Raw genomic sequence first — 27710 nt, 5'->3', positions numbered from 1 at the left:
TTGCGTAGAATAGAGGAAAAATCCAACCAACGCGTTATAGAAAGGTAATGTAAAAAAACACTTGAAATTGGCATTTTATGATAAAATGGCACGTATTACCGTCAAGGTAATAGTCACGGAGATAAATACCAAATTGGAATAGCCTTAAGATATAAACCACAACCTATCCTTGATGAATCTCTCAAACATACGCTAGTACCGGCTTCAAGTCCGTTCAGCGCAGACGTGTGTTTCGTTATTGAAGCTCTCAAGGAAAATAAAAGTGAAATTACGGAATTTGTTTCAACCGGTTTTACCAAAACGTCTAGTTAAAAATAGCAGTAAGCGGCTGGTTTGGATGCTTTAAATGCTCAAAGGATTGTTCAAGTAGCATATTTGTAAAAGCAATAACATGGATTCGTTTTTCAAAAATGATATTTGGAACATTGAAACGCCAACTTCTGTGTTGCAGATGCAACAGAATGTTTTAGACGCATTAAAACCAAAACAACGAGGAAAAATTACAGAGGTAAGAAATATTTTTACCGCGTAATATCCGCTTCGATTCGTAATTTTGAGTATATTAAATACGTAATTATTATTACATTAAATAGAGTACATTAATATTTTAAATTCGTAATTATTTATTATTATTAATTAATTATTATTAATATATGAAATTCCAATGATGAATATATGAAATTTAAATTATTCATTTATGAAATTCGTAATTATTAATATATGATGTTCGTAATTATTGTATGACATTTTTTATTTTTAATATATTAAATATAGTATACAATACGATTTAAATGTAGTATATGAATATTTTGAATTCGTAATAATGAGTACTTTAAATTCGTAATAATGAGTACTTTAAATTCGTAATAATGAGTACTTTAAATTCGTAATAATGAGTACTTTAAATTCGTAATAATGAGTACTTTAAATTCGTAATAATGAGTACTTTAAATTCGTAATAATGAGTACTTTAAATTTGTAATAATGAGTACTTTAAAATCGTAATAATGAGTACTTTAAATTATAAATAATGAGTACTTTAAATTCGTAATAATGAATATATCAGATATCTAATTAGAAGTATATTAATCTCTTTCGTTAAATGTATCATATGAATATTTTAAATTGTGGAATATAATTATTTGAAATTGCGGTATATATTTATTGGAAATTGTGCTATATAATTATTTGAAATTGTGCTTTATAATTATTTTAAATTGTGCTTTATAATTATTTCAAATAGTGCTATATAGTTTTTTAAATTGTACCTTATAAATATTTTAAAATAAAATACATAAAAGTTTTAAAAGATTATATAAGAATTTAATATAAATCAGAAATGGTTAAGAATAGGGTTACACTTTTTTAATTGATTTAAACTTGGCATAAATATGAATGTTATGTAAAACCAAGCCATGGTCCTGGCATTCCCTGAGACCCCGATTAAGTCAGTTTGAACCCCATGTTTTGACCCATATAATTGAGAAACTGGTTTCACGCGACAGTGCGACCATGGCTTCATTAGCGCGTCAATTACAACTGAAATTGGTTTTTAAAATAGTTTTAAGAGTCCTTTCAAATTAATAAGAACATGATTATTTAAAAATTAGTTTGAAGGGTAGCATTAAGGAGCTGGGATCTGTCAAGGAATAAATATTAAAATTGATTTAGTTAAATCGAAATATTTATTGAATTATTTTGGCAATTTCCTGAATAATTTTAAACGATTAAAAATATTTTAATAATATCCAAACGATAATAGTTAATTTTTAAATCTGTCGTCATCCAAACGTTAATAGTTAATTTTTAAATCTGTCGTCATCCAAACGTTAAAAGTTAATTTTTAAATCTGTCGTCATCCTAACGTTAATAGTTAACTTTTAAATCTGTCGTCATCCAAACGTTAATAGTTAACTGTTAAATCTGTCGTCCTCCAAACGTTAATAGTTAATTTTTAAATCTGTCCTCCTCCAAACGTTAATAGTTAATTTTTAAATCGGTCGTCCTCCAAACGTTAATAGTTAACTTTTAAATCGGTCGTCCTCCAAACGTTAATAGTTAATTTTTAAATCTCTCGTCCTCCAAACGTTAATAGTTAATTTTTAAATCTGTCGTCCTCCAAACGTTAATAGTTAATTTTTAAATCAGTCCTCCTCCAAACGTTAATAGTTAATTTTTAAATCTGTCGTCCTCCTAACGTTAATAGTTAATTTTTAAATCTGTGGTCCTCCAAACGTTAATAGTTAATTTTTAAATCTGTGGTCCTCCAAACGTTAATAGTTAATTTTTAAATCTGTGGTCCTCCAAACGTTAATAGTTAATTTTTAAATCTCTCGTCATCCATAGTCTGAAATATATTTGTGTGGAAGACATTTTTAATAATTAATTCAAAGTTTAGGATCATTAGATGGTAGGGTTTTTTTATTTATTCAGATTGGAATATTTTATTTATAATTTAGGATCTGAACAAACGACGCATTAAAATATTTCTTATATTTTAGCATAAGTCAATAAGCATACAAACCGAAAATATTTTAACTTTTAAAATAACACTGGGTTAAAAGGTTTTACTTTTAGATGAGAGAAATCAATAACAAAGAATGAATTTAATCTGAAGACTTAGAAGCGGGAAGTCAGTAACGATAGCCCGCGGACGTAGATTTGAAAACATTAAAGGAAAAAATATATATAGAAAATTCAAGAATAACTAACGCCCGAAATAAATCTCAAAAGTAGTTGTAGGTTAAAGACCAGTTTTTACGGTTATCCGATAATGATTTGGCACTCTTTGAAGCAGTCAAATTCCAAAGATAAACTTGACATGTGCCTACGAAATTAAGCACGCTGAATGGAGCAGTGAAAAATAAGTTATATTTTTGGTTTAAGATGAAACACTAAGAATGTTTAGTAAGGTTTTTGGCCACCAGATGAGGTAAAAATTTCATCTACATCGTATTGTGCAATGTAAAGCTCAAATAATTAGTCTCTAACCAGATTCGAATAAGAACCTACATTGCCTTTTAACTGATTCACATCCTGTTTATAAAAAGACAGAATAAAAAAATTATGACGTGTTTGTTGAAACTGTGATACGTAATAAAAAACAGATTAAATAGATGACTGAAGCGATGACTGGCGTTCAGCCAGTGGTTTTAGAGACATTTAAATATAAAATGTAATAAGACCAATTTTCTAATCTATATGCAAACTGGTAACAGTGGGTAAAATAAAATAATGACAAACCATTTTAGAAATGAAAGTAAATATTAACCAAAAAGAAGACATCACATCGGTAAATTGTGCAGTAAGATAAACTATAAAATAATATTAAAAAATTAATTAAATCCATTCTAGGCCTGGTGAAAACTATAACTTTTCTGAGCAGTATTCTATTTATATTTTTGGCTATCATTTCAGATTCCTATCACTATTTAGCTAAGGTTTTCCTGGTTCGAATTCAAACCCATTAAGTCCAGGTAAAACTTGACCCTATCTGAGTTAGGTAACGGTGAAATTTAATTTATACCGTAGTCTTAATTTAAACCGGCACTGAATTTCTACACAACAGGGGCAAACTTTGGGACAGATCAGATTTGGGGCTTAACTTTTCTTAAATTAATTCAAAATAAAACATTAATATTTCTACTTAATTTAATTATTAATTTTTGTGGAATTATTCAGTTGCGAGAAAAAGTGAAAGAAGTTCTCAGTCCTTGCCACAACGATTTCTTTCTTTTAAAATGGCTGAAAGGTAAAATTTTAAACTTTTAGAAATTATTAGTGCATTTTCAGAAAGATTTCAAATTTACTTATTTATATATATTTTTAAATTTAGCAAGAAAATTCGATCTAGCAGAGGCAGAAAAAATGCTCAGAGCGGTAAGAATGGATTCTAATTTCAGTAGAACATTTTTTTATTTTCCAAATAACACCATTTAAAGGAGTATAACCCTAGAACGGTAGGTCAAGCTTCAATCAAAACTCGCTCGTGGCGCCACGGGTGAGAATTTTAGAAAGTTTGACCTTCCCTGCTAGGTTTGTAGATAAATTAGTTTAAGGAGAGTAAATAGAAAAATGTCATAAAAGAGTGGTACTGAGCTGAATTATTCTTATTTTTCTATTATAATAAAATAAGTAACATTGTCAATAAGTATATCAATTATAGTGCTATTAACTAAAATATACCGAAGGCGAAATAAATTACTACAAAGGACGATAATATTGTCCCAGTCGGAGCTGGGTGAGAGTGTCAGTGTAGAAAAGAGGTTTGGTCAGAAATTTTGCATTAAAACAAATGAGAAGTGTCATTATTATTATGTTAATTATGAAAACAGATTAATATCAGACAAAACCAATAGCCTTGGTGCCTTGATAAAAAGCTTCAGCCAATCAGAAAACGCGTTCCCTCGATCTATTCCGCTCCCGTCCGTCACTTATTAAGCCTAGGTCTTTAGAAAAGCGGCTTAGCCAACTTGACCAAGATACTGAAGTAAAGGTAATCTATCTCACGAATAGAATCGTTTATTTATTGAAAATATCAACAGGAACATCCATTTAGTTAATTTTGAACTGATGTTTTATGTTAGGCCTAAAACATTACTAAAAATCCGCACGAGTTGTTTTCAGCATTTTAAATTTTCGCGCTAAAGTGAGAACCGCTCCCCCAGCGACCGAAAAAACGCGTCTTTTTTCATTGCGCGAAAATTATATTCGTCTCGAAAATTCGCCAAGTGACGGACATGTTTTGAAGAATGGTCGGTTATTCCGACAACGGCTAAACTTTAATTATGTTAATAAAATATTTTTCGTACGCATCCTTTGATTACGCAAAAGTAAATGTTAATACTAAAATTAAATACCTTTATTAATATAAATTGACATACTTTGTAGTTGAAGAGGTATTTTCCTTATGCCGGTTCACTCGCGAAATCTCGACAACTTTTGTACAAGAACGCAACGTGTTTTGCGCACCAAAGTCGAAAACTAGGCTCAACTAGAAATACGAATCGGTAATTTACCCTGGTAATTTACGCGGTAAATTACCCTGGTAACAGTAATTTACAATTCTCTCAGGTAAATTACGAAAATGGTAATTACCCTGGTAATTACCAGGGTAATTTACTGTGGTAAATTACTATGGTAATTTACCATCGTATTCGTGTTTCACTGTTTCTCAATTTTCTTTGATCTTTCTGGCTAAAATATACCTAAAATACGTCGCGCAAGATTACAAAACTCAAAACCTAACGTTATTCGCGTTTTAGTGTATTTTTGCATCGTTTAATAATGTAATTACACTCCAGCAAACACTAGATCATAGGCGTAAACCGCGTAACGCACTAACTCGAAGAGCTAGGCACCGCTGCGCCACCTAGATTCGTTTTGGTTGCGAATTTCCAAGGAGTCGAAGGCCGTGTTAGAGTAGTTTGATACGTTTAATAGGAAGAATACTTATTTCTAGCCCTGTTTATACCGGTTCAATTAACTATCGATGAATCTAATGAGGATGAAAACGATAGTGAGTACCCTTAGGAATATGATGATACTGATAATGCATCTCAAAATAAAGATAATTGAACATTTTTGGGCATTTATAACCTATTGTGGTAATTTATAAAATGTATAATACCCAATAAAAGCGTTTCTTCTTTGTATTCTTGGTTTTAATCGTTAAAAAATCTTTTTAAAACAAAAAATAAAATTACGGTAATTTACTGATTTCCTAAATTACGGTAATTTAAGAACTCTAGGCTCAACAACAAAGTTGGCCGATAATGTTGGCTCTGGTGATAGAAGGATGTAAATGCTATTACCGATATCACTGAGCAAAGTTGATACATCGCTATAAATTTCCATTTTGCCCTATCGGTGGTTTTTAAAGCTGCCAGTGTTATCCCAAATTACTAAAATCTGAGTTACATTTCAAAGTTATCAATAAATAATGAATCCGATATCTCATTGGTTCCTTAAAACGAGGGGCAGGTCACTTCCTTGATTAACGACGCACCCCTCGAAAGAATAAATCTAATTTAACCGTGATTACGGTTATGTTGAATACATAACTTTAAATCATGTTTAGAATGTTTAAATCTGATTTAATCTTGTTTAAATGATTAAATCGGATTAAAGAGATTAGATCATGTTTAGAATGCTTAAATCACGTTTAATCACGGTTAGAATGCTTACATCTGATTTAATCATGATTGAATGATAAAATATGATTGAAATGATTAAATATCATTGAAATGATTAAATATGATTGAAATGATTAAATATGATTGAAATGATTAAATCTGATTAAAATGAATAAATCCTGATTAAAGAGATTAGATCATTATTAGAATTCTTAAATCACGTTTAATCATGGTTAGAATGTTTACATCTGATTTAATCATGATTGAATGATTAAATATGATTGAAATGATTAAATCTGATTAAAATTAATAAATCCTGATTAAACAGATTAGATCATGATTAGAATGCTTAAATCATGTTTAATCATGGTTAGAATGTTTATATCTGATTTAATCATGATTTAATGATTAAATATGATTGAAATGACTAAATCTGATTAAAATGATTAGATCCTGATTAAACAGATTAGATCATGATTAGAATAATTAAATCACGTTTAAATTGTGATTAGATTGATTAAATCGTGATTAGATTTTATAATCTCGATTAAATTCTTAATCTTGATAACCCTGATTTAATCACGATTACCCTGATTTAATCATTTTACTATGATTAAGACGCACCCAAAATGGAAGTGACCTGCCCCTCGCCTGAAAACTTACTTCTGCCGACGCGCTGGTGGCGTATCACTTTCCCTTTTCTCACGCGGGGGTAAAATTGAACAATTATGCCCTTGGATCGTCTTAACAAGGTCATTATCTCAAAGAAGAAATAACCACATTCTTGGCCCTACTTAAATCACGCATTTCAAATCGAAAAAATAACTTTCTATATTTGAAGAATTTGAAATGGAGGAAGCAAATGGGGATGGACACCTTGCTCGAAGACTTCAAACCGTCCGAAGTAAAACAAACTGCGCCTTATTTAATGCGCTTAGATCTTTACACGCTACCCATTTAACAGGTAATGAAGAAGTATTTGCCTCTTGGTATTAATGGGCAGGACAAAAACGGCTGTCCAGTTTGGATTCTGACCTTGGGCACACTAGACGTACGAGGCATCATATATTCAGCCAAAATAGGAGAAATCATCAAGTACTATCTAGTGCCCTTCGAATTAATGGAAAGATCAAACAGACTTCAATCTCAAAAGGTTCGTAGCGGAATGTTACTACGTTTCTCTTCTGTAAAAGTTGCTGACGAGTCTTTCGTTACGTAATTTACGTCATATACTGTGAACGAGTCTTCATTATAGAAAACTTTTTAAGGCATACTTATAAGTGATTATGTTAAGCATGCTTCCAACGATCAACTGTTCAGTTTATTCAGGTTGTAAAATTTTCAGATATCTGAAGATCAGGTTGAATATCATTTACATTCCCTCACCAAGACCCCTGATCTAGTTTTGGCTTTTTACTATCTGGAATGCATTTGGACCCATTACAACTGATCTGCTAATATCTGAACGTAAATGAGAATAATCTAATATATGATTCATCACAATTATTTTAAAGCAATCAGTTAGAAGCCCTAGTTTCATAGGTTTATATTTCAGTCGTACAAATATTATTTAATATGTTCGAATTTCAAAAAGAAACTTGTCAAAAGTCCGAATACAATGACCGCTATTTCTGACTTTTATACAAATTTAATTCTCTTAAGCAAACAAAATTTGTTTATCGTTGAAATATGAAATTTTCTTAAATGGTTTCCCAAGTAAGGAAGGTTTAGGTTGAGACGATTTTCTCGATACAATCAAATCTCATTAGTTCCCTAAGCTAAACCTTACGCCTTTAAATGCCTCAAAACACACGCCTCAATTTTATTGATAAAAGGAAAGCTGGGGTAACGTGTTAAAATTAAATAAGATAAGTTTAACCGGTATCACGTAGGTCTGAATTTTAAAACCATTTTTTGAATATTTTAAAAACCATTTGGACAGTTTAAATTGAAATTAAGATAGTGTTCGAGTTCAGTTACACAGAAAATCAAGTCAAGGGTTTAATCAAAAACACCAATTATTTATCTCTTTACTAGGCAAACAGCTACATTCAAAGTTTTGTTAGAAAATCGATATTCAGACCAATGAAAGAATAGCCCTGAAAATAACGCGCAAATTGGCGTTAAAACATCGAAATTTATCCCATTTTTTAGTTAGTCAAGCGAGTGAGAAACAAATGAAAAAAGTTAATTTACATAGAAAAAAATACAGTTTTTGGTACAACTCAAGAGGCAGCTTGAGTTAACGGTGTACGTAAATTGGGTGATCGGGTAGCATGTAGTGCTTCCCACCACCCTCCTACGCACCTGATTTAAAGACATTAAAAGTCGCGAGATGACTTAAGCCTTTGGAGCATAGCTAGTAATTATTAGAATTATTATTATACTAGTAATTATAAATATTATTACTTTAATAAAATTTATTTATTTTAGCAAGGAAAACTTATCACAACTCACGTAGTAATAGCGGATATGGACGAATTCAAATTACAAGATTATATCTGGAAACCAAGTCAGTAAGACTGCACAGACGCAATAACTATAAACATGAAATGATCTTCACCATTTCCAAGCGCTTTTCAATAGCATAAGCTATTTGTTCTAACGAAGAATTTTCACTGTATTGCAGTATTCGAAATATTCACGTCAGTTTTGAGGCAATTCGAAGCGAACTATCCAGAGTGTCTAGAAAGAGTCTTCATTATAAATGGTATGCCATTTCGGAAAAAAGGATTGACTAGCGTTTTCCAATTTCCATTATCCATTCGACTCTTCGCACCATCTGTCGAGAAACACTCTTGTATATTAATTCACTTTAATTCTTCAATTGATCAAAATTCGGTTAAGCACGATAATTTACGCTCATTTAAATCACATTTTTTAAATTGTACTAATCCGGGGTTTGGATTTTAATTTACGTTAATTGGAATTATCCCCCCCCCAATTGCTCTAATTCTGTTCAGAACAGCAATTTACGCTCATTGGAATCACATTTCCCCCCAAATTGTTTTAATCAGCTTTCGAACCATAACTTACTCGTATCGCCAAATTTATATTTGGGTTTTCAAATTGTTCTTATCAAGTTCAGAACAATAATTTAATTTAACTCTTTTGGTGATCGAATTGCACCAAATCTGGTCCGGGGTTTCCATTTCGTAAATCACAGACTATGTGCTTGCGATTGGAGAGTATTCTGAGAGTGGAAAATGGAAAACGGGGACAGTGTGATCAGACAATTAAACATGCCTATTTTATTTTAAGCACCCAAAGTCTTTCCAATTTTCTTCGCCATGATCAAACCCTTCCTCAGTGACGCCACAAGAAACAAAATCAGTATTTACGGAAAAGGTTTGTAGAAACAAGGAACTGCATACAACCAAAGATAAAATAGAACTTAGTATCCTAGATTCGAATTCAGAGAGCTTTCTGATTGATGGTTTCGTATCGAAGCGATTACAAACATCCGCCACACAACCGTCGAAAACTCGGCCTCCATCGGTCCCTGTAGGGCGCTATCTAAAGTTGGTTTCAATGTAGTTAATTTTTTTCGGAGTTCCGACTGGAAGTGGGTAAACGCTATTGGATACGCGTGAGGCATTTATTTCAAATCTAGGTTACAAGTTTTATTTTCTCATTGATACTCAGGGCCGGACTTAGAGATCCTGGGCCCTTAGGCAGATAAGGAATCTGGGCCCCCTTTTCACGCGCTGCATTTACTCTTATCCCTGGAACTAGGCTGTGACTGAATTTCCCTGATTCAGCGTAGAAGTCTGAGCTCTACGGTTATATTACTAAATAAAAGCTCTTAATAATCGTCGACTAAATATGCGATAATTATGCAACATTGCGATTTAAGGCTGCGCCCGTAAACTGCCAGGCAGAAATTTTGGTAATTTTAAAACCAAATCTTCTACCTAGGAATTTCTCCAATATAAATTACGATTGATTTTTATAGATTTATGCCTTCGAATACAGTAATTACGGTCACTGGGGGCCCCTACCAAGGATGGGCCCCTAGGCCACGGCCTAGGTTGACCTAGGCGGAAATACGGCACTGTTGATACTACATGCTAAATATTATACGTTTTCATTCAGATAATTGGAAAGAAGCGGTATTAGAGGCCATAGACGTTGATCAACTTCCGGTGCACTGGGGTGGAACGCTAGTAGACGAAGTGGACGGAAACCCTTATTGCTCGTCAAAGGTACGCAATTACAAGAAACATCGGTTACGAAAAAGCTGCTCCGGGAAGCGGAGATGAAGGGGAGATTTTAAATTTAAGTTTTTCCGAATTAATATATCTCATATAAGATTTGCTAGTCCACTTTTTAGATATAGTCTTTGGTTATGTGTCAGCTATTTATCAAATTAACATTGGATAGTTAGAAGGTATCCTAAAAAAAGGAAATTTCAAAATATAATTATAATATAGTATTTTATAACACAATTATAGTAAAATATTATAATTATAGTCAAGCACTCTGCTATAGTAAAGTAAGAGTTATACTAAAGTTTATTAAAAAACTGAAGTGATAATAATTTATGTATAACTGCAATACAACCACATTTAAAGGAGAACTTTTACCAAAACCAAAATTTATAGAAAGATAGAAAATATATCTAAATAATAATATATAATTATGTCCCTGAAATTTTATAGTTATTGGAAAAGTATTTAAAAAGTTACGCTACGTTTTCCACAACCTACATCAAACGGCTTCAAAAATTTCGGAAATCGCGGTTGAATCTACGTGCAGCGCCAAAAGAATGAAGCGGCAAAAATTTGAGAAAGGGTGGCGTGTGAGGCATTTTAAAAACACGATAATCTTTAATCTACGAATATAACTCGGTTAAAAAGCCAAGGAGAATGTCATAGCAGACGGCAGTTCCGACCGAAAAACGATAAAACCGGGGAAAATTATTTCGTTCATGAGATGGCGCTGCAGGTAGGTTCAACCAAGCGGTTCTGAGATTCTCGAGTCGGGAGGGATAAAACACGAAATTTGGTTGCTTATAATAAATCAAATACTGGAAATATTAACATGAAATTTTTTGTATAACCATTTTCGGACGTCCTCTATCCATTTAAATGGTTTTTAACCAATTTTAGGGTGGTGACAGATCTCCTTTAAGGAGACTGTAGCAAATTTAGAGATGGGACAGATATATGGGTTAGATTGGCACGGATAAGGATATTTCGGAAAATGAAATAATCAAGATAATATTGCTGAATCACTTTTACGTTAAGTTATATTGGACTATGTCAGTCCTCGCAATTTTGTAGAGATTGTATATGAAAATAATAAATTATTTTCAGATCATCATGGGACGTCCGATTCCGAAATCATATTATTTGGGCTTATCCCGAAGAGAGACACCCCTGAGTGCCTCAATGAAGTCAACCACCATCGAAGCGAGGAATTCGATGACCCTTGACTACAGCGTGGGTATTCCGGGTTCGAGTTTAAACTGGACATTCGGCACCGCGGAACACGACGTCGGATTCGGAGTCGCCTACAAAGCATTCAACGACGAATTGGAAGGAGACTTGCAAGCCGACTTGGAAATCCTTCCCGTCCAAAGGACCGAATGCCAGTTTGTTCCGGAAGAGGGCACTCTACTTTGCCAGAAAGCCGGAATATGTAAGTATTCCACCAAGAACGTATTCGGATTAATAGAGATTTGTGTCCCGTGTTTTCATGAAGATATTAATAGAGATATGTGTCCCGTGTTTTCATGAAGATATTAATAGAGATATGTGTCCCGTGTTTTCATGAAGATATTAATAGAGATATGTGTCCCGTGTTTTCATGAAGATATTAAGAGAGATATGTGTCCCGTGTTTTCATGAAGATATTAATAGAGATATGTGTCCCGTGTTTTCATGAAGATATTAATAGAGATATGTGTCCCGTGTTTTCATGAAGATCTTAATAGAGATATGTGTCCCGTGTTTTCATGAAGATATTAAGAGAGATATGTGTCCCGTGTTTTCATGAAGATATTAATAGAGATATGTGTCCCGTGTTTTCATGAAGATATTAAGAGAGATATGTGTCCCGTGTTTTCATGAAGATATTAAGAGAGATATGTGTCCCGTGTTTTCATGAAGATATTAATAGAGATATGTGTCCCGTGTTTTCATGAAGATATTAATAGAGATATGTGTCCCGTGTTTTCATGAAGATATTAAGAGAGATATGTGTCCCGTGTTTTCATGAAGATATTAATAGAGATATGTGTCCCGTGTTTTCATGAAGATATTAATAGAGATATGTGTCCCGTGTTTTCATGAAGATCTTAATAGAGATATGTGTCCCGTGTTTTCATGAAGATATTAATAGAGATATGTGTCCCGTGTTTTCATGAAGATATTAATAGAGATATGTGTCCCGTGTTTTCATGAAGATATTAATAGAGATATGTGTCCCGTGTTTTCATGAAGATCTTAATAGAGATATGTGTCCCGTGTTTTCATGAAGATATTAATAGAGATATGTGTCCCGTGTTTTCATGAAGATATTAATAGAGATATGTGTACCGTGTTTTCATGAAGATATTAAGTGAGATATGTGTCCCGTGTTTTCATGAAGATATTAATAGAGATATGTGTCCCGTGTTTTCATGAAGATATTAATAGAGATTTGTGTCCCGTGTTTTCATGAAGATATTAAGAGAGATATGTGTCCCGTGTTTTCATGAAGATATTAAGAGAGATATGTGTCCCGTGTTTTCATGAAGATCTTAATAGAGATATGTGTCCCGTGTTTTCATGAAGATATTAAGAGATATGTGTCCCGTGTTTTCATGAAGATATTAAGAGAGATATGTGTCCCCTGTTTTCATGAAGATATTAAGAGAGATATGTGTCCCGTGTTTTCATGAAGATATTAATAGAGATATGTGTCCCGTGTTTTCATGAAGATCTTAATAGAGATATGTGTCCCGTGTTTTCATGAAGATCTTAATAGAGATATGTGTCCCGTGTTTTCATGAAGATATTAATAGAGATATGTGTCCCGTGTTTTCATGAAGATCTTAAGAGAGATATGTGTCCCGTGTTTTCATGAAGATATTAAGAGAGATATGTGTCCCGTGTTTTCATGAAGATATTAAGAGAGATATGTGTCCCGTGTTTTCATGAAGATATTAATAGAGATATGTGTCCCGTGTTTTCATGAAGATATTAATAGAGATATGTGTACCGTGTTTTCATGAAGATATTAAGTGAGATATGTGTCCCGTGTTTTCATGAAGATATTAATAGAGATATGTGTCCCGTGTTTTCATGAAGATATTAATAGAGATATGTGTCCCGTGTTTTCATGAAGATATTAAGAGATATATGTGTCCCGTGTTTTCATGAAGATATTAAGAGAGATATGTGTCCCGTGTTTTCATGAAGATCTTAATAGAGATATGTGTCCCGTGTTTTCATGAAGATATTAAGAGATATGTGTCCGTGTTTTCATGAAGATATTAAGAGAGATATGTGTCCCGTGTTTTCATGAAGATATTAAGAGAGATATGTGTCCCGTGTTTTCATGAAGATATTAATAGAGATATGTGTCCCGTGTTTTCATGAAGATCTTAATAGAGATATGTGTCCCGTGTTTTCATGAAGATCTTAATAGAGATATGTGTCCCGTGTTTTCATGAAGATATTAATAGAGATATGTGTCCCGTGTTTTCATGAAGATATTAATAGAGATATGTGTCCCGTGTTTTCATGAAGATCTTAATAGAGATATGTGTCCCGTGTTTTCATGAAGATATTAAGAGAGATATGTGTCCCGTGTTTTCATGAAGATATTAATAGAGATATGTGTCCCGTGTTTTCATGAAGATATTAAGAGAGATATGTGTCCCGTGTTTTCATGAAGATATTAAGAGAGATATGTGTCCCGTGTTTTCATGAAGATATTAATAGAGATATGTGTCCCGTGTTTTCATGAAGATATTAATAGAGATATGTGTCCCGTGTTTTCATGAAGATATTAAGAGAGATATGTGTCCCGTGTTTTCATGAAGATCTTAATAGAGATATGTGTCCCGTGTTTTCATGAAGATATTAATAGAGATATGTGTCCCGTGTTTTCATGAAGATATTAATAGAGATATGTGTACCGTGTTTTCATGAAGATATTAAGTGAGATATGTGTCCCGTGTTTTCATGAAGATATTAATAGAGATATGTGTCCCGTGTTTTCATGAAGATATTAATAGAGATTTGTGTCCCGTGTTTTCATGAAGATATTAAGAGAGATATGTGTCCCGTGTTTTCATGAAGATATTAAGAGAGATATGTGTCCCGTGTTTTCATGAAGATCTTAATAGAGATATGTGTCCCGTGTTTTCATGAAGATATTAAGAGATATGTGTCCCGTGTTTTCATGAAGATATTAAGAGAGATATGTGTCCCCTGTTTTCATGAAGATATTAAGAGAGATATGTGTCCCGTGTTTTCATGAAGATATTAATAGAGATATGTGTCCCGTGTTTTCATGAAGATCTTAATAGAGATATGTGTCCCGTGTTTTCATGAAGATCTTAATAGAGATATGTGTCCCGTGTTTTCATGAAGATATTAATAGAGATATGTGTCCCGTGTTTTCATGAAGATCTTAAGAGAGATATGTGTCCCGTGTTTTCATGAAGATATTAAGAGAGATATGTGTCCCGTGTTTTCATGAAGATATTAAGAGAGATATGTGTCCCGTGTTTTCATGAAGATATTAATAGAGATATGTGTCCCGTGTTTTCATGAAGATATTAATAGAGATATGTGTACCGTGTTTTCATGAAGATATTAAGTGAGATATGTGTCCCGTGTTTTCATGAAGATATTAATAGAGATATGTGTCCCGTGTTTTCATGAAGATATTAATAGAGATATGTGTCCCGTGTTTTCATGAAGATATTAAGAGATATATGTGTCCCGTGTTTTCATGAAGATATTAAGAGAGATATGTGTCCCGTGTTTTCATGAAGATCTTAATAGAGATATGTGTCCCGTGTTTTCATGAAGATATTAAGAGATATGTGTCCGTGTTTTCATGAAGATATTAAGAGAGATATGTGTCCCGTGTTTTCATGAAGATATTAAGAGAGATATGTGTCCCGTGTTTTCATGAAGATATTAATAGAGATATGTGTCCCGTGTTTTCATGAAGATCTTAATAGAGATATGTGTCCCGTGTTTTCATGAAGATCTTAATAGAGATATGTGTCCCGTGTTTTCATGAAGATATTAATAGAGATATGTGTCCCGTGTTTTCATGAAGATCTTAAGAGAGATATGTGTCCCGTGTTTTCATGAAGATATTAAGAGAGATATGTGTCCCGTGTTTTCATGAAGATATTAATAGAGATATGTGTCCCGTGTTTTCATGAAGATCTTAAGAGAGATATGTGTCCCGTGTTTTCATGAAGATATTAAGAGAGATATGTGTCCCGTGTTTTCATGAAGATATTAATAGAGATATGTGTCCCGTGTTTTCATGAAGATCTTAATAGAGATATGTGTCCCGTGTTTTCATGAAGATCTTAATAGAGATATGTGTCCCGTGTTTTCATGAAGATATTAATAGAGATATGTGTCCCGTGTTTTCATGAAGATATTAATAGAGATATGTGTCCCGTGTTTTCATGAAGATATTAAGAGAGATATGTGTCCCGTGTTTTCATGAAGATATTAATAGAGATATGTGTCCCGTGTTTTCATGAAGTGTGACGTAACTTCCCACTCTTTTCCCTGATTCCCAATCCAACAAACAGACTAGCTTTATAGGTTCCCACCCAAACATACGGGGATACCTACGAAGAACCAAGGCTTCGGGAGAAGCACTACACAAACGGGTTAACACATTACCAAACTTTACTCCGGGTTCTCATCCGCCTAACCACCACTGGTATTGGAGTTAGCGGGTTTAAACGAAACATCGGTCAGTTAGTTGTCTAGGGGTATGATATGTGAGCTTACAGTAAATACACTGAAACGAGGATCTGGCATTAATCTTAATTTTAATATTGAAAGATAAACAAAAGGGGAGCGTTAGAATAAACAGTTAATACTTAAAATTAATAACAAGGGGACGTTAACATTAAATACATATACAAACACTAAACATATTAAACATGGTAACCTAACCTGGAAGTACTTCCCACTATGCACGACCGAACGACAAAAGGAATAACTAGAGCTCTAGCAAATATATACAAATACAGGTTATGAATTAAAATAGTTTGTGACATGAGGATTAAACGTTGAGTCTCTATTGAGACTCAACTATAAACAACTATAAACATAAAATCAAACTTAGGAGTTCATGGTGAAGAGCGGGTACGCTGTGCTTCTGATCGGTGGCGACCTGCAGGTTCCTGAGCCGTTCTTAGAGGTTGGTGAGTAATGTTGACGTGGGCAACATGGCGTAGATGCTGTTGGTTCCTTTTTTTATTATTATTTATATCGCTGTATACGCGTGAGACTTATACTTTGTCATATCGACTAGTTTTAGGAAAGTCACCGGTGCCGTCACTTTAACTTTTTATTAAACCGAGTCGCTCTTAACGACCTCGGACGTGGTTCCGTTCACTGCTCGTCCGGCACACACCGTTTCGCGCCCAAAACTGCTCTATTTATGCGTTCTGGGTCATGTGACCCAAACGCGCAATTAACAGTGCCCAATCACCACTCGGGTGATGACACTTCTCCGAAGATCACGGCTTTCAACCCACGCTCTTGGGTCCGACACCATAAACTATAGTTCGTATTTATCTTTCGTCCTTGCGAAGCGAAAGATATGGTCGCACACAAACACACATGTCACGGGGTAACTACAAAAAGACCGACAAGGGGTACACAACAATAAATCACACACTAAAAATATTTAAAACGAAGGGTATGGCATTCTAAGTAATAAAACGTAATAAAACAGGCATCGAAAGTGGGGGAGTCTAACAATACTATAAATGGAGCAATGGAATACAAGAAAAAGGCGAGGGACTTTACTGAGAATTTCCTCGCAGTGGCGGCTAGTTGGCAACTTCAATTACGGGGGAACTAGCGAGCATCTCGGCCAAAGAAGCATCGCTTGCTCAAGGCCAAATCTTTCACCCGCGGGCGACCAGCGCCTTTGAACTGTAAGCATTTGGGACCCTCTACCCTCGGTCCTTACAATAGATATTTTAGCCCAAGATGTTTATATATGCCTAGTTTTAAGCATTTTAAGCATTACAACTCCTCCCCACTTTAAGTCGCAACGACCTCGTGAGACCATGCTATACATAGTAGACTAAATTACATGTCAAACAAAAATATTAACAACGCTGCAATGCTATATACAGGTGCACCAAATTACACTTAATAATCAAACTAAATCAACCATCCTACAAACTTAATTTATCCCCAATAAAAGACTCAAGGCCGACGTACGACTCTCTTTGTAATGGGGTCCCTAGGTCTTAAAATTCTACCTTGGGCAATTTCACATTCATCGCTATTACTTAAATTAACGGGGCTTAAATCATCATCATTTAAACTGAAGCCCTTCCTTTCCACGTAAGGTTTTAAGTTGGACACTTTGTAGGTTCCTTTGAGAGGTTTACCGTTAAGGGACTCTAACCTATACGTATGCGGTGAAAACTTATAGCCGATCCTAAATGGACCATCAAATTTCGGCGCTAATTTTGCCGAAAAATCATCAACCTTTTTTGACAGATAGTGGGTTTTGCGGGTGACCATATCGCCTTCGTTGAATTCAAAATCTCGATGATGTTTATCGTAATACCGTTTTTGTCTAGTCTGCGCCTTTCTAATCGCTTCGCGGGCTCTTTCCAGGGCTTTTTGTACCCTTGGCAGGATCCGAAGCGCGTAAATTTTCTCTGCTTCCGGGTCAACATACTGTTCCGGGTTTTTCTGAGCTATCACACTGGATGCCGTTCGTATTTCTCGCCCGAACATTAATGACGCGGGGGTGCTACCTGTCGATTCTTGAACCGACGTTCTAAGCGACATGGCGATTTGCTGCAGCCACCTATCCCAATCCCTCTGCTCGTTACCTTCGATAAAACACGCGATTTGGGTAACTATCGTACGATTGTACCGCTCGACAAGTCCGTTACTTTGTGGGGAATATAGGGAGGTACAGCGATAGTTCACTTGGAGCACCTCATAAACGCGTTTAAATAAACTCGACACAAAATTAGCTCCGTTATCAGACACAACGGTCGACGGGAGACCAAAGCGGGAGAATACGTCGTCAACCAGGTGGTTAACAATGGGTTTGGTCGACGCGTTTCGTAAGGGAAAGATTTAAACCCATTTCGTCAAGTAATCCGTCACTACTAAGATATATTTGAAACCTCTTTTACTCCGGGGGAAGGGACCTTTTAAGTCTATCGAGATAACTTCCCACGGTTCTTTCACCTCACTTGGTTTCATAAGACCAGCGGAGAGCTCCGAAGATACCTTATGGGTCTGGCAAATTGGACAGGAGCGAATATAGTCAATCACGTTAAGCGTGAGCTTGGGCCACGTAAATTGGGATCGGATACGACTGATGGTCTTTTTAATGCCTAAATGGCCAGCCGAAGGGATGTCGTGATTAAGATGCAAGACTCTCGCCTTCAATGAGTCGGGGATTAAAATTCGAAAACTGTCCCACCCATTTACGTACTTTTCCACATCTTTATAGATAACGCCGTTCCGAACGGTACATAAGGGCGCTACCTTCTCTACCCAACATTTCAAACCAGGGTCAGCGGGCAAGATATTGCTTTCTAGATATTCAAACAACGTGCCGATGTCTTTGTCACTACGCTGCGCTTTAATGACCTCTTCTTTGTCGAAACGGACAACAGACTTCGTTTCTTGGGGTCCTACCTTCTTAAGCGCGGCTATGTTAGGCTCTTTAGCGGGTATGCGCGATAAAGTATCGGCGACTACATTTTTAACACCGGGCACGTGATGGATGCTAAAATCAAAGGCTTGTAAACGGGAATTCCAGCGCGCAAACCTGCCGGTGGGGTCGGGTGCACTGTGGAGCCATTTAATTGCGGAGTGGTCCGTAAATACCTCGAAATGGGCTCCTTCTATATAAGGTCTAAATTTCTCGACCGCATATAAGACGCCAAGACACTCTCTCTCAGTCGTAGAGTATTTCTGCTCGGTATTGCTGAGCGAACGACTAGCGTATTGCACCACGCTCTTTTTACCGTCGATATTCTGCGTGAGAACAGCTCCGAGTCCCGTTAAGGACGCGTCGGAGTAAATAACAAACTTATGGTCATAATCTGGGGGACTTAAAATTGGGGCCGACGACAATTTGCCTTTTAGGGTTTCAAAGGCCCTTTCCTGGTCCTCTGTCCAATTCCATGTACAGTCCTTATGGAGCAGGGAGGTTAACGGGTTTGCTATCTTGGCAAAGTGTTCTATGAATCGGCGGTAATAACTCGCCATTCCCAGGAAGCTGCGCAATTGCTTAAGGTTGCGGGGGCGGGGAAACTGGCTCATTGTAAACGTTTTCTCGGGGTCCACTCTTATCCCTGAACTGGTAACTACATGACCCAGGATTTTGCACTCATTCTGGCAAAACTGTGTTTTAGATGCCTTCACCGTAAGGCCTGCCTCTAACAAACGATTAAAAACTACTTCGAGGGTTTTGATATGGGATTCAAAGTCGGCGGACGCGATAATGATATCGTCCAAATACGCGCATACACCACTACCGGCTAGATCTCCGAATAAGTTGTTTACCATCCTCTGGAAGGTAGCTGGCGCCCCTGTTAACCCGAACATTAAAACTTTGGGTCGAAAGAGACCTCTATGGGTAACGAGAGCCGCCATATCTCGATGTGATTCATGCAGGGGAACTTGCCAATAGCCACTTCTCATATCTAGCGTGGTTATAAAATTCGGTTTGTTAAGGCTATCTAAAATGTCATCTATGCGCGGCAACGGATAAGCATCCTTCCGCGTGATATTATTTAACTTCCTATAGTCGATGCACAGTCTCCAAGTGCCGTCTTTCTTACTAACGAGCAGCGTGGGGGCAGCCCAAGGGCCGTCCGAAGGTTCTATAACATCTTGCTCCAGCATTTCGTCAATTTGCGTATCCAACTGCGCGCGCTTGGCGGGGGAAAAGCGATAGGGGGGACATGCGAGGGGTCTACTATCCCCGACTTCTATATAATGCTCCACCCGCGATGTTCGACCGGGCACCGTAGAGAAAATTGGTTTGTACTGATATACCAATTCTTCGAGAATTTCTTGTTGTTCGCCTTGAAGGGGGGACGTTTCGAGAGCTTTCCTAATCCCTTCGTAATCGACCGTGTTTCTGGGACGAGCTACACCTAAACGGGCAGAAGAAAGCGCGTAAACCTTAGAGAGACTGTGACAATCAGACTGAAATTTATATACATCCATACTTTCTGGCCAACGAAATTTCCCGCTTCCAAAATCTACTATTATACCCGTTGCGTACAACATATCTCGTCCCAAAATGCACTCGTAGCCTATTCCAGTCGCGTAAGAAGCTTCGAAGGTTAATTGTTTTTTTGGTAGACCGAACGGAAGGCAAACGGATCCGTCGGTTTCTAATAACGAGCCATCCGGCTGCCTTAAGGCGGAAATTTTATTCAAAGTGGGGTGACCACTTTTCTCTAATAGGGGTCTAAAAGCGCTATTAATTATTGTATCAGTTGAGCCAGGATCAACTAACGCGAGACACGGGATCGACCCCAAATAAATTTTTAAAAAGTCCTGACCAATTTGAAAATCTGACTGACTAATTGGTCCCGTGCCCGACGCATCACTGTCTATTGTTTTCGCGCAGGCGGCGACGCGCCGGACCTCTCGCCGCCCGCCTGATCGTTTCCCGAATCCTTTTTAACATTATTGCAAAATCTAGCCCGATGTCCAACCTGTTCACAGATAAAGCACTTCATATTCGGGTTGTAATACGTCCCGTCTTTATTAAAATAATTAACGGGTGTCGTACCACTTCTACATTCTTCCGACTTGTGCCCCATTCGGCCACAGTTATTGCACTTTAGAACGGGTGCACTCGAGCGAGGAGCATACCGGGGGGCAAAACTATTAGCTTGGGGATTTAATGAGGGCTTAACAGTACTAGCCGTCTTCTGTCCAACAGTCTGCGATTGGGATTCATCGCGATTAAATTTCTCCGCCATCATGGCGTCATCTAGGAGGTCTCTAAGTTTGTCATATTTTTTTGTTAGCAATAGTTTCTTAATATCACAGCGTAAGTTTCGGTAAACAAGCCTAGCTTGTTCTCTACCCGCCAAAGGAACATGTAGTTGCACGAAAAACTTCTGCATTTGCGTTGCAAATTCACAAACAGTCTCTTGAGGTTTTTGAATACGCTCCGCGATCTTATCTTTAGCAAACTCGTCATTACCTGACCGCTCAAACGCACACCTAATTCTATTATCAAAATCGTCCCAAGACGTGAAAGAGGGCTCCGAGTAAAACCAGTCCAACGCGGGGCCTGTCAGCATCGAGGGGATGTATCTTTGAACAAAAGCATCTTCGGGGATACTATTTGTTATACAGACTTGTCTCGCACGGCGCAGAAAATCTTTCGGGCCGGCATCTACGGGGTTTCCTGCGAAAGTTGGGGCGCTCGTAGGAGCGGTAAACGGGAAGAACGGGCTGGCAAAAGGATGAGGGGTGAATACACTGGCCGTGGAATTTGTCGGCGCTTGGTTGGAAGATGACCCGACGGACGTTAAAGAAGGGGGGTTTGGAGGGAAAGGTAGACCCGTAGGGTTATGCGAGGGCAAAATAGTTAAGGAGGGGGCTTGTGGTCTTATGGCATTTTGACTCTTAAGCTGGGCTATCTCCTGATGGAGTATTTTATTATCACTGCTCAACTGAGTTAGTTGGTTTAAAATCTGATCTAATACACTAGGTGGGGTGGGGGGTATAGGAACAAATATATTTCCTGAACTTATACCGCCTCCGGCCATATGGGACGGAGTGACTTGAGACTGAGTGGCCAAACTCCCGCCAGCAGATACATTCATCGGAGGGGTTGCCGTTACAACAATAGGTACGCTAGTGAGGGGGGAGTTAAGCACAAAGCCTGCCAACGGTAAAACTAGGTTATCCGACGAACGTGGAGACACACTGCGACTCCTTCGTGGAGTGCCTATAGGGGTCCTGCTTAACGGCATACTGGTAGGAGGGAGATAATTTCTTTTCTCGTAACGCTCTCTACGACTGCGTTTTTGGGCTTCAATGAAGTCAGTATCGAAACGACTAAAGGTACTCATACAGGTGGGCAAATTAATCAAAACAATAAAGAAACAAAATATAGGTACTCATACAGCTGGGCAAAATTAAGCAAAACAATAAAGGCCGAGTCGTAATACCTCTCAAATTTTAAATACCTCTCAATTTTTAAATTGTTAATTTTCAAATCAAAGCATGCGTCCTGTAGGTAGCATTGGCGAACAAAAAAAAACACTAAACTTACCAATATCATACAAGCTAGCTGTGGGGGTTTCTTAGTTACCAATTAACTCATACTTATCAACAAACGCACTTAACACTATTATCCCGGACGGACCCCCAATTTGTGACGTAACTTCCCACTCTTTTCCCTGATTCCCAATCCAACAAACAGACTAGCTTTATAGGTTCCCACCCAAACATACGGGGATACCTACGAAGAACCAAGGCTTCGGGAGAAGCACTACACAAACGGGTTAACACATTACCAAACTTTACTCCGGGTTCTCATCCGCCTAACCACCACTGGTATTGGAGTTAGCGGGTTTAAACGAAACATCGGTCAGTTAGTTGTCTAGGGGTATGATATGTGAGCTTACAGTAAATACACTGAAACGAGGATCTGGCATTAATCTTAATTTTAATATTGAAAGATAAACAAAAGGGGAGCGTTAGAATAAACAGTTAATACTTAAAATTAATAACAAGGGGACGTTAACATTAAATACATATACAAACACTAAACATATTAAACATGGTAACCTAACCTGGAAGTACTTCCCACTATGCACGACCGAACGACAAAAGGAATAACTAGAGCTCTAGCAAATATATACAAATACAGGTTATGAATTAAAATAGTTTGTGACATGAGGATTAAACGTTGAGTCTCTATTGAGACTCAACTATAAACAACTATAAACATAAAATCAAACTTAGGAGTTCATGGTGAAGAGCGGGTACGCTGTGCTTCTGATCGGTGGCGACCTGCAGGTTCCTGAGCCGTTCTTAGAGGTTGGTGAGTAATGTTGACGTGGGCAACATGGCGTAGATGCTGTTGGTTCCTTTTTTTATTATTATTTATATCGCTGTATACGCGTGAGACTTATACTTTGTCATATCGACTAGTTTTAGGAAAGTCACCGGTGCCGTCACTTTAACTTTTTATTAAACCGAGTCGCTCTTAACGACCTCGGACGTGGTTCCGTTCACTGCTCGTCCGGCACACACCGTTTCGCGCCCAAAACTGCTCTATTTATGCGTTCTGGGTCATGTGACCCAAACGCGCAATTAACAGTGCCCAATCACCACTCGGGTGATGACACTTCTCCGAAGATCACGGCTTTCAACCCACGCTCTTGGGTCCGACACCATAAACTATAGTTCGTATTTATCTTTCGTCCTTGCGAAGCGAAAGATATGGTCGCACACAAACACACATGTCACGGGGTAACTACAAAAAGACCGACAAGGGGTACACAACAATAAATCACACACTAAAAATATTTAAAACGAAGGGTATGGCATTCTAAGTAATAAAACGTAATAAAACAGGCATCGAAAGTGGGGGAGTCTAACAATACTATAAATGGAGCAATGGAATACAAGAAAAAGGCGAGGGACTTTACTGAGAATTTCCTCGCAGTGGCGGCTAGTTGGCAACTTCAATTACGGGGGAACTAGCGAGCATCTCGGCCAAAGAAGCATCGCTTGCTCAAGGCCAAATCTTTCACCCGCGGGCGACCAGCGCCTTTGAACTGTAAGCATTTGGGACCCTCTACCCTCGGTCCTTACAATAGATATTTTAGCCCAAGATGTTTATATATGCCTAGTTTTAAGCATTTTAAGCATTACAGAAGATATTAATAGAGATATGTGTCCCGTGTTTTCATGAAGATATTAAGAGAGATATGTGTTCCGTGTTTTCATGAAGATATTAAGAGAGATATGTGTCCCGTGTTTTCATGAAGATATTAATAGAGATAAGTGTCCCGTGTTTTCATGAAGATATTAATAGAGATATGTGTCCCGTGTTTTCATGAAGATATTAAAAGAGATATGTGTCCCGTGTTTTCATGAAAATATTAAGAGAGATATGTGTCCCGTGTTTTCATGAAGATATTAAGAGAGATATGTGTCCCGTGTTTTCATGAAGATATTAAGAGATATATGTGTCCCGTGTTTTCATGAAGATATTAAGATAGATATGTGTCCCGTGTTTTCATGAAGATATTAATAGAGATATGTGTCCCGTGTTTTCATGAAGATCTTAATAGAGATATGTGTCCCGTGTTTTCATGGTTCTTTGAAGATATTCTCCGCCCAAATGGGAGCAGCCGGAAATAATACATAGGAAAAGGCGGAAGGGCGTGGTTTTCTTCCGCCACTCGCGGTCCCCGTTATCAACAGAAAGGCGGAAATAATACACGGAGAAGGGCGTGGTTTTATTCCGGCACTCAGGGTCGGGCTGGCTAGTAGTTGGTCCCACCGGCTATGTAATCGTGCTGACCCCATTGCCCATTAATGCCAAATGTTTCCTCTTTGGCCCCCAATTTGAGTTGGCCCCGATCTGACCGGGGCAGTCCGGGCCTGCCAGCACTCACGGTCCCTATTACGAGGGGAAAGGGGAAAAGAATACACGGGGAAAGGCTTGGTTTTTCTTCCGGCACTCACGGTGTTGTCCCGATATTCTTGGTTAACCTCAATACCATCTTCATACCACAAAAAGATCACGACAGCCAGAGTATATTTAAACCGTATATGGCGTTTACAGCAATTAAATTAAATTGTGCCATTCCAGAAACATATAATATATCACAAACGTTAAGTATCGACCCTTAACAAATGCAGTTCATTTAATAAGTTGAACAAAATTTAGATTTCTAAAACGTTATCATGTTGAATTCGACCTTGTTCTCGAAATTCAAAATGAAAATATCGTGATTTTAATTTTTTATATAGTAGCTGAACTTGAAAATATCAATCTTGACATTATAACATGCTTCTTTCAAAAAGATGAAATATAAACACAAAAATCAAATAAATTAAGATCAAATAAAAAATAACTACTCCGTAACAATTTAATCGCTTTACCATGGCTTGAATTTACCATAGAGGTTCAACGAACAAACTTAAATTTTTATTGATGAATACGTTCTATTTCAGACGTTGTGACGTTCGACAACACTTACAGTTGGTACAAGAACAAGAAAGTGTACTACGAGATTAAAGTGATTCCACCTTCAAAGACCGAAGACAGAAACGGAAACACTCAATCGCAAGATTAAAACTGTTCACGACTAACTTTATACCAGAAAGAGAGTTATAAATGAATTGCCATAAGCCAGATAATGGACAGAATGCATTCGGGCTTCAAACCCCCTTTAAAAAGGTATACGTTCAGTAACGGTCATCATCATTTTCTTCTGTACGGCCTTTTGACGTCATGATGCCCTAAGAAAACGGTCTCTTCTAGCTGGGTTTTTTGATGGAGTGACGTCACACGTGTTGCTTAAAACACCAGTGACTGAAAGAGGAACAGCCTGTGACTGAAAAAGAAACAACCTGTAACTGAAAAAGAAACAACCTGTGACTGAAAAATAAACAACCTGTAACTGAAAAAGAAACAACCTGTGACTGAAAAAGAAACAACCTGTGACTGAAAAAGAAACAACCTGTGACTGAAAAAGAAACAACCTGTGACTGAAAAAGAAACAACCTGTGACTGAAAAAGAAACAACCTGTGACTGAAAAAGAAACAACCTGTGACTGAAAAAGAAACAACCTGTGACTGAAAAAGAAACAACCTGTGACTGAAAAAGAAACAACCGGTGACTGAAAAAGAAACAACCGGTGACTGAAAAAGAAACAACCGGTGACTGAAAAGAAACAACCGGCGATTGAAAAAGAAACAACCGGCGACTGAAAAAGAAACAACCTGTAACTGAAAAAAAAACAACCTGTGACTGAAAAAGAAACAACCTGTGACTGAAAAAGAAACAACCTGTGACTGAAAAAGAAACAACCTGTAACTGAAAAAGAAACAACCTGTGACTGAAAAAGAAACAACCTGTGACTGAAAAAGAAACAACCTGTGACTGAAAAAGAAACAACCGGTGACTGAAAAAGAAACAACCAGTGACTGAAAAAGAAACAACCGGTGACTGAAAAAGAAACAACCGGCGACTGAAAAAGAAACAACCGGTGACTGAAAAAGAAACAACCGGCGACTGAAAAAGAAACAACCGGTGACTGAAAAAGAAACAACCGGTGACTGAAAAAGAAACAACCTGTGACTGAAAAAGAAACAACCTGTGACTGAAAAAGAAACAACCGGTGACTGAAAAAGAAACAACCAGTGACTGAAAAAGAAACAACCGGTGACTGAAAAAGAAACAACCGGCGACTGAAAAAGAAACAACCGGCGACTGAAAAAGAAACAACCGGTGACTGAAAAAGAAACAACCGGTGACTGAAAAAGAAACAACCTATGAGTGAAAAAGAAACACCCTGTGCCTGAAAGAGACACGACCTGTGACGACACGGACACATCAAACAAAAATCAAGCACACACTGATTCGCAAATGATTTTCGTTACTGAACAAACCTTAAGCGATAAACTATATTACGGCTATGTGAAGGGAGAACTCAAAATGTTAAATCCGCGAAATAAAATTTTGTTTACAGGAATGCAACTAGGTAACATGTACTCAGGTATAAAACAGCAGCATTCCGAATAAATGAATAAAAATAAAATTGTTAAATTCCTGGTGTGATTTCTTGCAAGACTTGCCAGAGCTAATAATAATTTGGGAAAATGGTTTTTGGAAATTAAAATCGATATTTATAGGAAATTTTAGATTTGCCGCTAATTGACTCCAGGAAACATTGGTCAAACTACTGACGTCACTTCTCATGTTGGTAGAGGTAAAGTAAGTATTCCCGAAACAACGATTTTTACCAACAATGCCTTTTAAAGATTTGTGCTTATCAGTTTCACCAAAAGTAACAAAAAAGTATGGAAATTAGCAAAGCCTCTGCTATTGCGTAATTAAGGTTAAATATACTAAAACCAGGGACGATAATATGCAACTCAAATCGGTTGAAACAAGTAAAAGTTTTGTAAGAAAAATAGAATTAATACAATGAGTGTCATAGTTACTGATTTTATGTTACTAATGGTTTAACCAAGAATATCTTCAAAATAATATTTTAAGAACCAATAAGCATCTTTTTTATTAAATTTCATAATGACCATTATCGCAGGTGTTACTAGTGAAAAGCTCTTTAGTGAAGTTTGAAATGTCGAAAAATACATTTT

At 36.9% G+C, this 27710-nt stretch overlaps 1 protein-coding gene across 1 annotated transcript; it reads left to right on the top strand.

The window, feature by feature from the left end:
- Positions 1–333: 333 nt before the first annotated feature.
- Positions 334–27133, top strand: LOC149957640 (SEC14-like protein 2). The gene is made up of 11 exons (XM_090164866.1): positions 334–508; positions 3682–3751; positions 3836–3879; positions 6976–7038; positions 7099–7287; positions 8568–8646; positions 8764–8844; positions 9396–9482; positions 10230–10339; positions 11453–11777; positions 25556–27133. Exons 1-11 carry the CDS (start codon positions 392–394, stop codon positions 25675–25677), a joined length of 1287 nt encoding a protein of 428 aa, XP_090020992.1. The 5' UTR covers positions 334–391; the 3' UTR covers positions 25678–27133.
- Positions 27134–27710: the final 577 nt, after the last annotated feature.

The sequence above is a fragment of the Leiobunum rupestre genome, chromosome 2, assembly GCF_980474605.1.
Source record: "Leiobunum rupestre chromosome 2, qqLeiRupe1.1.hap1, whole genome shotgun sequence".
Classification (NCBI taxonomy): Eukaryota; Metazoa; Arthropoda; class Arachnida; order Opiliones; family Sclerosomatidae; genus Leiobunum; species Leiobunum rupestre.
This window is presented reverse-complemented; position numbering and strand designations above follow the sequence as displayed.

Excerpts from the sequence above, each read along its gene's own strand:
- LOC149957640 (XM_090164866.1), top strand. The coding sequence starts at position 392 with ATGGATTCGTTTTTCAAAAATGATATTTGGAACATTGAAACGCCAACT. Across the intron at positions 8,845-9,395 it reads AAGAGTCTTCATTATAAATG|CACCCAAAGTCTTTCCAATT; the intron begins GTATGCCATTTC and ends TTTTATTTTAAG. Across the intron at positions 10,340-11,452 it reads ACCCTTATTGCTCGTCAAAG|ATCATCATGGGACGTCCGAT; the intron begins GTACGCAATTAC and ends AATTATTTTCAG.